This window comes from Geotrypetes seraphini, chromosome 17, assembly GCF_902459505.1.
Source record: "Geotrypetes seraphini chromosome 17, aGeoSer1.1, whole genome shotgun sequence".
Classification (NCBI taxonomy): domain Eukaryota; kingdom Metazoa; phylum Chordata; class Amphibia; order Gymnophiona; family Dermophiidae; genus Geotrypetes; species Geotrypetes seraphini.
Genome location: NC_047100.1, coordinates 2,024,140 through 2,035,846, shown reverse-complemented (window position 1 = coordinate 2,035,846; position 11,707 = coordinate 2,024,140). Strand labels below are relative to the sequence as shown.

Genomic DNA, 11,707 nt, shown 5'->3' with positions numbered 1-11,707 from the left:
AACAACCATGATGTCAGCCGCGGAAGTCTAAGAGAACAAGGTGCATCTGTCCAAATTCAAGGGGTGTTTTTAAAGATATATTTTGCATCAGGTGATAGAGCTTATCATCAAGGGTCATTCTGATGTATAAAGGACCAGGTCATAGGATTGCTGCGATGTTGCTGCCAGTTCACCTGATGGCAGCAGGGAATCCCTGATCAGCTGTATTGGCAGGACTCTCCAAAGCCACATCAGCTTTGGGGAGTCCTGCCGGCTCAGCTGATCAGGGATTCACCTGCTCCCATCAGCTGAATTGGCTTTTTTTAAATGAGCACATGTGTTCTGTGAGCACAGCAGCTGCGCCATTAAAAAAATAATAAAAGATCATACCCTCCCATCCTCCCACTGAGTCCTCACCAGCCAAGGACCTCTGACAACCCTGTATACCCCGCGCCATTTTTTAGACGATGGGCAGGAGGGATGCCCACTCCCTCCTGCCTGAAGGGCCACCTCTTCAAAATGGCAGCCCTTTCTCCTCCTGATGCATCCTGCATTGGGAGGGGCCTAATGGCCCCAATTGGCTATGGCGCTTAAGGTCAGGTTCTTAGACCCCTCCCAGTGCATCCCAGGATAAACTGGGAAGGGGAAGGACCAGCATTTTGAAGAAGCAGCCCTTCAGGCAGGAGGGAGTGGGCATCCCTCCTGTTCATCTTCTAAAAAAAGGTACGGAGGTGTGAGGGGAGGTTCCTTGAGCTGGGGAGGGGGGATCTAACCCAACCCACCCAGCTCACTAGATCACCAGCATTTTGTTTAGGGGACTTGGAGGAGATTGGGGGGGGGGGGGGGGAAAGCTTATGACGTTTTCCCTGCCAGCCAGTCAGCTGAGCTTTGGGGCATCCCCTGCTGGCTCAGCTGATTGGCCAGCAGGGAGAGCAGCAAATGTATTTGACAGGGCTGCAGCCTTTTTTTAATTGTTATTGTGCCTGTGTTTTGTGTGTTTACCATACACGCACAACAGTTATGGAAATTCTCAGCATTGATTATTCGGTGGGAGTATTCCCTTTAGTGCATCACAAGGAGAGCTTATTAGAATACTAATGAGCTCCTTGTAATGTATTAGCATAGGATTCTCAGTGGCTGCTACGAGGGTCGATAGCAACTATGGAGAACCCTTTTGCATATCGGGAGGACAGCTTTCCTTTAATGACTCTCACTGTGACAGAAAGCTGTAGAGCATTGGCCCCAGAATGCACGCATTACCACAGGCTCCTAGAGAGTTAAGACTGATCTCAGCGAAGTCTGCACTCACTAAAGGTGTGATAACAGCTATGATACCAGGTGCCAGAGGTCCTGAGGCGACCTGACATTTTATCATTGTGATTTTGGGCTAAAAGTGCCTCTTGATAATAGTTTAGAATCATCTGACTGCCCTGTACTACCCTCCTTTGCCATGCTGGATATTCCTAGACTGTGCAGGACAAGAAGTAGGGGGTAATTCTGAAACCAAGCTGAGACCCTGTGGGGGTGGGTTAGCTGAATTCACTATTGCAAAGTGTTTCCTTTTTATCTGGGTTGCAGGATATCGAGAAGACAATGAGCACAGCTCTGAATGAATTGCGAGAGCTGGAGAGACAGAATACTGTGAAGCAGACCCCAGATGTCGTGCTGGACACCCTGGAGCCTATGAAACCCCCCCAGATGGGGCCAGGAAACTCAGAGCCTGCCAGTCCTCTTCACACCATTATGATACGGGACCCTGACGCCGTCATGAGGCGGAGCAGCAGTTCCTGCACGGAAATGTTGACCACTTTCAAGCCGGCCCTCTCGGCGAGGTTGGCGGGTGCTCAGCTTAGGCCCCCACCTATGAGGCCGGTCAGACCCATGACACAGCATCGCTCTGGCAGCAGCAGCAGCAGCTCAGGGGTGGGCAGCCCTGCAGTGACCCCCACAGAAAAAAGTTTCCCCAGTAATTCTTCTGATAAATCAGGAACGATGTAGCTGTGTCCAGGCGGTGAAGAAATAACAAATGCTCTGATCTAAAGTGTTTACGAACTAATAAGTAGGTCTCCGAGGGAGGCCTAGTGCTACTTCTGTAGGAATACATGAACATTTCATAAGCTTGAAGTAAAAACTGTATTGTGGTATAATATAATACGTCGGTCTATATATTTTCATTGGAATTTATTATTATTATTATATATATATATATATATATATATATATATATAAAATTATCTCCAATTCCTTTGTAGTTACCTCCAAAATGAGCCCTCCAGCGCCTTACGTGTTGGCTCATCTGGGGAGGAAGCATGGTTGGAATGGAGCGGACGGTCTGCATCACTATATTTTGAGCAATACAAGACCATCGCCCAGGACTGATGCAGGAGCTCTACTCATTCTTCACTGGAGGAAAGTCTAGAAGGTGGTTCACGTCACCTACACTCCATTGCCGGAGCCCGTCATGAAAGCACGTCCGTGGTTACCCGGCAGGACGGCGCAGCGCATCTAGACACATGGGCAGTGTTTTTCTGTTTACGAGTAGTTAAGGGGCCTCATTACCCTGACATACAGCATTATGCAGTATTATGTAAGGAAGAGAGGGAATGTGCAATTCATTTGCCAGTGGCAGATAACTTTCTTTCTGGCTCTATGAAGTACTAGAAGTGACTGAGAAGTGTGAAGGGAGCTGTGTGAATTCTGGTATATATAACAGGTCATCTGAGTGATTGATGTTCCCCTGTGAGCGCAGCCCTTGGCGTATCAAGGGTAGGCGGTGCAGGGGGCTGTGGCGCCCCTCTCTTTCTGCACCACTCGTGTCCTGCCTTCCCACCCCATACCTCTTGCAATCTTCGCCAGCCTACTGCTTGTGCTGGCTTTCCCTCCGATATCAGTTCCTGGCCCCACAACCCGGAAGTAATTTCAAAGGGAGCCAGGCCAGCACGAGCAGCAGGCTATAGTTGCTCATGCTGGCGAAGATTTTAAAGAGGTACAGGGATGGGGAAGGGGGGGCACATGCATGGCGTGAGAGGGGGCGGAGAGTTGCCGGCGCCCCCACTAAGATGGCGCCTGGGGCGGTTTGTCCCCCTCCCCTTACTATGCTACTGGATTTATTTGGGATCGTGTTGTGGAGGCAGTTGTGTTCAACTCACACTAACAGCTGTTTCTTGAATCTGTGCATGTGAAGCTCCAGCCGTGAACAGGGCACTGTACACAAACTGAATGTGGTTTCTGTCACAGAATAGCAAGGGTTGGATTTATGTACAATGCTTCAGTTTAAATCTCTTCCTTATCAGAACTTGACAACAGCTGGTACATAATTATTCTTTTTTATATACTAACTCATGGAAAGGTACAATATTTTTAACACTTTTTTATTTATGGAAATTTTCCAAATCTATATCACTTCATCATAGTCCATGATCGGAAAAATGAAAATAGGAAACTAAGGCAATGAAAAACATAAGAAATGCATTTAAACATTTGCCCACAAGAAATAGGAAAAGAAGGGATTCCATGCAAAAGAACAAATTGATCGAGAAAAAAAATCATCATTAACCCACCCCCTCCTTCAGTGAAATCATTTTGGAATGCAAACTTGGACACAAACCTCCTCTTTTGCCCCCCCAAATTCCTATGACTGGGACCAAAAGACACTTAAAACAGTCTGCTACACAACTGTACATAAGAATTGCTGTACTGGCACAGACCAAAGGTCCATCATGCCCAGTATCCTGTTTCCAGTAGGGGTCAACCCAGATCCCAAGGAGTAAAACAGATTTTATGCTGCTTATCCTAGGAATAAGTAGTGGATTTCCCCAAGACATCTCAATAATGGCCAATGGACTTCTCTTTTAAACCCCGCTAATCTAACTAATTTCACCACATTCTCTGGCAATGAATTTCAAAGTTTAATTACATATTGTGTGAAGAAATATATTTTCTCTAGTTAGTAGCTTCAGCGCATGCCCCCTAGTCGTAGTATTTTTGGAAAGAGTAAACAAGCGATTCACTCCACTCTGTATTTTATAGATCTCCATCATATCAACCCTTGGTTCTCTTCTTCAAGGTGAAGAGAGCTAGCCACTTTAGTTTTTCCTTATAGGGAAGTTGTCCCATTCCTTTTGTCAGTTTTGTCACCCTTTTCTGTGTACCTTTTCTAATTCCGCTATATTTTTTTTTGAACTATGGCTACCAGAATTGCACACAGAACGCGAGGTGCGGCTGTGCCATAGAGCAATACTAGGGCATTACAGCTCTCCCTTCCTATTTGCGGTTTTGGCTATCGTGGTTTCGACTATTCGTGATTTTTTTGGGGAAGAGTATGCTACATTGGTCATTACTGGTCAACACAAGGCACTGGTTCTCTTTGTTGGAATCCGCTTGGGACAAGGACAGGGAGAAGGCAGGTTAAGTTATAAATACATGAGATGGGGATTGAGAATCCCAGTGAAGTCCACAAGTATACAATACAATACGATACATACATTTTATACCATCAAACATGTGAATTAACTGTGTCTATATCCGATGATCAATGGAGACATATTCCTCAAGCACCTTCTTCATGGGACACTTTTTGAAGGTGCGGCCTCCAGAATTGTATACAATGTACTATATGAGGTCTCACCCAAGTCTTATACAGGGGCATCAATACCTCCTTTTTCCTACTGGCCATACTTCTCCTTTTGCATCCTAGCATCTTTCTAGCTTTCGCTGTCATCTTTTCAACCTGTTTGGCCACCTTAAGATCTTCACATACAATGACACCCAAGTCCCGCTCTTTTCTCGTGCACATAAGTTTCTCACCCCCTAAACTATACCGTTCCCTCGGGTTTTTGCAGCTGAAATGCATGACCTTGCATTTCTTAGCATTAAATTTTAGCTGCCAAATTTCAGACCATTCTTCGCCAGGTCTTTCTCCTGGTTCTCACTGGTTGAAAAGACATCCCCCTTGCCTTTTCTTGTTGCTTTGTCTGTAGTGCAAGGGAAGGGGCTATTCTGTTTGTCTGCCCATCAATGCTCTCGGAAACCCATCCATAATTCTCACAAGATGCCATTTGGGAGAGGTTGTGGAAGAGATATAAGACCTCTCTTGTGGGATTTCAGGTCCATCAGTCCAACTGCTTGTATTACTAACAGTCCCTTTGTCCTCACCTGCTCTAATCTTTATGTAAATAAAAGTACTTTGCAGATATCTCTTGCTGTTTCTGCCCTAATGTAAGGTGTAAAAAAAAAAAAAGAAAGATACTAGATCAAAGCCAGCTGCTTGCTAAACTGTTCCGCTTTCTGAATTTCAGTGTTCACCCCAAGGTATGGAGTTTGGCGATTGTGTTATCCACTTTACCAAAGATCACAGCACCCTGAGGAGTTGCCTAATGGTTAGTGGAGCAGGATAAGAACCAGGAAAACCTGATTCAAATTCTTCTGAAGCGCCTTGTGATTGTGGGCAAGTCATATAATCCTCCATTACCTCAATACAAACTTAGCGTGTGAGATCTCCAGGGGCAGGGACTTACCTACTGCACTAAAAACTACAACTGAAAATAGCCTGAGCTAAACTCAAAATTCCTCCCCTTCTTGTGTTTGAGATCAAGGTACTGCTGTGTGGATCCCCTCTCAGCCAGCCTGGTACCTTGCAGCCAATGGCAATCTTAGTCATAGATGACACCAGCCAACTACTGGGAAAGCACAATGTTCCCTAAACAGCCAGAACCAGCAGTATGCTTTGGGTAGGTTGTAAAGTCCTCTGGCCATCAAGGCTCTTCCAGAGATATGCAGTGAGCTCTGGACAGACCCTCAGAAATAAGCACTTGAAGGGTTGAGTAACGGAAGACGTCTTAGCCTGGGATGCTCCCAAGCCCAACTGTGATAGATACTGGGAGACTTGAATAGGGTTTTTGTTCTTTTTTGGAGTAAGGGAAGGGGAAAAGGTTGAAGCTTTGTGGGTGCTGCTGAACAAACTGTTCTGGTGATGCAGCAGCTGTGTAGCGCATGCCTTGTGTCCTCAGTGATGGACACTGGATCTTGAGTTCCCAGATGCTTTTTCTTTCCTGGGAGAAAACTGTGCTCCTGTTTTCACTTGATATTTTCTCTCTCTGTCACCTTGCTTGCTGCTACCTTTAAGTGTCTTTCCAGGTTCTCTCTCTTTGTCCACTTTGGTGTATAGCCAATGTGAGGCCCAGCTAGAGCCAATAAGCATCCGAAGCTGCCTCGATGCAGAGATTTGCAGACATTTCAAATGCAAAGTAACAATTATAACACTGAAAAAGTGTTCCTGCTTGTGCTTTGGAGGGGAGGGGAGCAGAGCTGCTAAAATGCACAGAGGCCTTAGAATTATATAGTAACCTGCATGGGCTCTATAGCCAGTATATAATAGAAAAAGTATTAAATGTACTTCTGGGAGCATTAAATGATAAAATCTTTACCTCCAGGAAGTTGTTCTGTACCTATGGTATTGTATTGAGTTTCCAGTAAAAGTGAGATTTTGGGGAAGGCTCTGCATGACAAAAAGAGGGGCAGGGACCAGGACAGAGCTGTCAGGGCAGTTTTGGGGGATGTAGAAGTTTAGACACATCTTTCCATGATTAGGTTAGTGGAAAGCGTAGGACAATGTCCATATGTAGCCCACCCCAAATTTTCAAAACATCTCTCGTAGCTTAGCATATATTCACTTTCAGTTCCTGTAAATTAGGTGAGGAATTTGCAGATTTTAAATTTATTAAACAGTTATCAGCAAGAGTTATTTGGTACTAGTTTATAATACAGCTGCACTATTAAGAGAGGACAGTGGACCGGTACAAGTTTATGATAGCAAACAGCACAGCAGTGCTGATTTTTGACAATGAGACTCTGCCACTAGAATGAAACAGAAACCTGAAAGCTGTTACACTGACTTCGTTCCTGATAATTTGAACTTTGTTGAACTGGTAACCATATCCATGTGAAGGGAATATATCAGAAAATCCTCCTAACATACAGATTTGTAGGGATAGAACAAGCTGGTGCAGCTTTACAATTCACCTCTCATTCCATTACTGGATGTCTGGTTTTCTCAGGGAAATCAGAATTTCAAGCCGTGAGGATAGAGTAGAATTTTCTCAGCTTGTGATTCCCAACATTGTTAAAAAGAACTCTGCTAAGGGCTAAGCCTGTGAGGTGGGGGCTCTTCCAGCTCTGTGCCGTTGTTTGTCATCTCACTGGGGTGCATATTGGTACCCTGTGATGTTCCTTCCCTATAGGTGACCTCTGCTAATACACTGACAGCTCTTTCCTCTGTCTTGGACTCGGTAGCTTTAGCCGAATCCTGGAATGTCTACTGAAACAGCCGTGTCCCTATTTCCATGGCGTGGCTGCATCAGACACCTGCTCTCCTGGGCCGTTACTGGTTATTGTGTACTGGTTGATGTCATATCTGGGATTAATAACACCTTTTGAATTACACGTATTGGGATTGAATCCTCATGTATGCTGATGATGGCATGTAGATCAAAGCCACTGGTTGGATCCAGAATCTTAAGAATAAAAATTTAATTTTTCTCAGAATATTATAGCTGTGATTTGAATCATTGCACATGAGATCTTGCATGTATAAAGGTTCTTCAACTGCACCATTTTGAAAAAGGAGGTCACACTCTGCCCACTTTCCAAGGACTTAAACTCTACAAATCAGCATTTTCCTCACCTCTCAGGCAAAGGTAAGGAATCTGATCCAGACAACACTGAATGGCTTAGGGGGACAAAGGATTGGAGAGTTTGGTGGAGGTGTGCAGAGGTCCAGACCCTTTCGCCTCTAGGACTGGAAGGCTCAGGAGATGGACACAAGAGAAACAGAACTTGCCATCTCAAGGGCTGGAGGGGTACAGGGCATAGAGCTGGTCATCTCTGGAATTAGAGGCTCTGCGAAGGTGTGCAGAAGTATAGAAATTGTCAGGATCTGTTCCTTATAATCTGTATTTTTAAAAATTCAACATAGGACCTTAATATATATTTATTTACTTTTTTTTTTAATAATTCTTTATTCATTTTCAAATTTGACAAGTGCACAAAATAATGTAATTCAACAAGTTATTACACAATAGCACTTTGATATCTACTACATAAAAATCTAATGATACATTTAACCCCCCCTACATCCCAACCTACATCTATATATATATTTATTGCTTTACTTTGGCCCACAGTTTGATAGGATGAAATAAGAGCAGAGAGCCTTCATGTCCAACCTTCTCTCTGTCCCTTTTGGCTAAGAGTTGGATTAATTAAAATTTGCGGTATAATGACAGATGCAGTTTCTGTGCCCTAGAGGAGGTGGACAAATGCTCTATAGCTGAAGGGCAATTCCAAGTGCAATGTTTAGTGAACTTGATTTCAAATACCACCTTTCACAACATATCAAAGCTGTTTACAAATATTTAGACATACATCACAATAAAAAGATGTTACAGCTTATGAAATCAGACCAATCTCAACATATCTGAACATGAAGAAACACACCCGAGAGTCCAGATTATCTTGTAGCCTCAATCGAGAGGCCCCCCGAGGACGCAATCTTCTTTAGAAACCGAGGTGCCCAGGTTTTGTGATATTTAACCACTCACACTTATAGCCCTAGAGCCGTAGTGAAAGCAGGCACATGTGGAACTTCGGTACTGTATAAATTGGAATTGCACCCCTGCCCTGCCATCTGTACATCCCTTTGCCAACCCGTGATGGAAGTTAATAGCATTTTCCTGGTCTATACCTGTATAAGTATCATAAACCTGTATGGAAATACGAGCATTTACCTTATAGGGCTAGATTCACTAAGCGTACCGATTGGTTTGCGACCTTGACTCGATTCTGTCTGCACCTGATCCGATCCATGCATGCAAATAAGGGAAATGACATGCAAATCTAGGAAGGCAGCGATTCACTAACATTTTTCAGACACACCGACTGGGCTGGCCGATCCAAAACCAAGCGACTGTGGGAGGGGCATAGGCACAGCGGTACAGACTAAGGCAGATGTGCACCTAATTTACGCATGGACTCTGGTGCCAGGAACACTAATAACCTGGTCCAGCTAGGAGCGTCGTTTCTAGAATAATGCTTAGCACTTGATTTTGGTGCCAAGATACAGATACTGTGCAAAAAAAGTTCTTAAAAAGACCAGCAGAGGGCGCCTCCTTCCCAATAGGGCTATAAATTCACACCTCTTCCGAGGCATTACCCCCATGGGAACGCGTGCCATTGTCAGTGTTTGGGATTGGGCGCTTTGATGATACACTCTAGCAGTTTGAGGCAATGTTAATCCCCCCGTGAGCCAACTGGGACACACAGGGAAAAATACTTATTTATTTATTAAATTTTCTATACTGTCCTCCCAGGGGAGCTCAGAACGATTTACATGAATTTATTCAGGTAGAGTGAAAAGTTTCAGCCTCTGCTAACCATAATGCCTCATTCCACCAATAAGAGCCAACCTCATCCGTGATGTCAGAATGGCTGGACTGTCCTAGACTTGGCTCATTTTGATTTCTAGAGTGGTGCAGTGGTTAAAGCTCCAGCCTCAGCACCCTGAGGTTGTGGGTTCAAACTCACACTGCTTCTTGTGACCCTGGGCAAGTCACTTAATCCCCCCCATTGCCCCAGGTACACTAGATAAATTGTGAGCCTGCCAGACAGACAGGGGAAAAATGCTTAAGTACCTGAATAAATTCATGTAAACCATTCTGAGCTCCCCTGGGAGAATGGTATAGAAAAATAAATAAATTTTCCACATCAAAAATATTTACAAAGTGCTTTATAAATTTTCCCCTGAAGAGAACAATAATTGAAACTGGTGCTAATATGTAGATTTTAAATGTTTTCTCTGCACTTTTTACACGAACCAAAACTACACCCCTGTGTCCAGGCTCCAGCCTGGGCCATCTCCTTACCCAGTAAGTTATTGAATTATGAGCAGAGTTATGTTTTTCTAATTTTATTTTTGCATCTCAAAGGAAAAATGCATCAGATATAAAACAAACAGTTGATGATAAATGTATGGTTAATTCATCTGTACATCGTTCACTCCCAGCGACACACTGAAATGTGCCAGCAAATAAATCAATACCTAATGAAAGGGCCTTTGGCGCAGTTACTAAGATGTCAGTAGAATCTGACATTTCTTTTTTGCATAATGAATGTACCGATCTGATCTGTACCCAATGCTAGAGGCATTTCTGCAGAGCTGGAGATGCTGGATTTGCTCCTGTCTTATTCTCTATAGCTTTGGGCTCGTAGGAGATGTGTTTGGGAGAGAGGAACCTGCAGCGCGTTCCATACCCCCTTCTGTAGGCGGTGTGGGGGCCTGCACTGCAGCAGCTGTGATCCCCAATGTGTCTCTGTACGTGGGCACACCTCTTTTGTACCCAAATCTATCATTTCTTGGAGTACATACATGATAGAGTAACATGAGGTTATATAAGAGCTGTGTCCAGTTTCATAAGGCACTAAAAACATACCCCTCCCCCCCACGAGCATCAGAGCTTTTACCGCTGGGGCCGGCGATAAGCCTAATACGGCTTTGTTAAGGGGGGGATATTTATTTGTGCAGGCATTTATATGTTAATTTATTGTTGACAGTGATGAATGTATGGATAGGGAAATGATGTGTAGGAAACTAGTTGTTTTCCCCCTTTTTAGTATTTGACGTTTTTAAGTTTTGGTATTGATTTTATAAATTTTTTATGTAACTCGTTTAGGTTTTAAGTGGGTGATACATTTTTAAAATAAATAATCAAGAAATAAAGAAAATCAGAAGGGTCATCTACAATCAGAAAGGTTTGTATGGCAAGGTGGGTGTGCATGGTCTGGGTCCTGGCCTTTGAGCTTTTCTGGTTGGAGATCTTTCTCTATTTGCCTTGTGACATCTTGCCCAGGTCTAATGTGTGCTTTTGTTCTATCGTCCAGTACCAAAACTGCTGCATCAGGTCTTTGCCACCAGATGGCAACAAACCATAATTAATGGGAGGTACAGTGGTGCCTCGCATAACGGACGCCTCGCACAGCGAACGCTGCGCACAACGAACTTTATGTCTTGATTCGTACAACGAACTTCGTTTCACACAACGAAGTCGCCCGAGCTGCATCCTTCCGCGCAGGCACTGCGCTTAACTGCCCTCTCTCCGCCTGGCTCCCTCTTGCCCCCCCCGACTCCCCGACACGATCGGGGCAAGAGGGAGCCCAAGCCCTCTTGCCCCCCCGACACGATCGGGGCAAGAGGGAGCCCAAGCCCTCTTGCCCCCCCCCGACTCCCCGACACGATCGGGGCAAGAGGGAGCTCAAGCCCTCTTGCCCCCCCGACTCCCCGACACGATCGGGGCAAGAGGGAGCCCAAGCCCTCTTGCCCCCCCCGACTCCCCGACACGATCGGGGCAAGAGGGAGCTCAAGCCCTCTTGCCCCCCCGACTCCCCGACACGATCGGGGCAAGAGGGAGCCCAAGCCCTCTTGCCCCCCCGACTCCCCGACACGATCGGGGCAAGAGGGAGCTCAAGCCCTCTTGCCCCCCCCGACCCCCCGACACGATCGGGGCAGGAGGGAGCCCAAGCCCTCTTGCCCCCGACTCCCCGACACGATCGGGGCAAGAGGGAGCTCAAGCCCTCTTGCCCCCCCGACTCCCCGACACGATCGGGCCAGGAGGGAGCCCAAGTCCTCCTGGCCACGGCGACCCCCTAACCCCACCCTGCACTACATTACGGGCAGGAG

The 11,707-nt window shown here is 45.5% G+C and overlaps 1 protein-coding gene and 1 long non-coding RNA gene across 4 annotated transcripts in view; one reads left to right on the top strand and one right to left on the bottom strand.

Annotated features, from left to right (window-relative positions):
• The window catches only part of SRGAP3 (SLIT-ROBO Rho GTPase activating protein 3), a 102,660-nt gene extending 99,840 nt beyond the window's left edge, over positions 1–2,820 (top strand). Inside the window, exon 22 of one of the 2 annotated variants that reach the window (XM_033926590.1) lies at positions 1,558–2,820. In XM_033926590.1, the coding sequence (XP_033782481.1) occupies positions 1,558–1,977 (420 nt within the window). In that variant the 3' untranslated portion in view covers positions 1,978–2,820. The remainder of the gene's footprint in view (positions 1–1,557) is intronic. The other variant, XM_033926591.1, reaches the window with a different exon arrangement.
• Positions 2,821–7,779: 4,959 nt separating this feature from the next.
• The window catches only part of LOC117351369, a 35,249-nt gene continuing 31,321 nt past the window's right edge, over positions 7,780–11,707 (bottom strand). The window contains exon 4 of one of the 2 annotated variants that reach the window (XR_004537396.1): positions 7,780–7,875. This is a non-coding gene — a long non-coding RNA (uncharacterized LOC117351369). Of the gene's footprint in view, positions 7,927–11,707 lie in introns of both variants that reach the window. The other variant, XR_004537397.1, reaches the window with a different exon arrangement.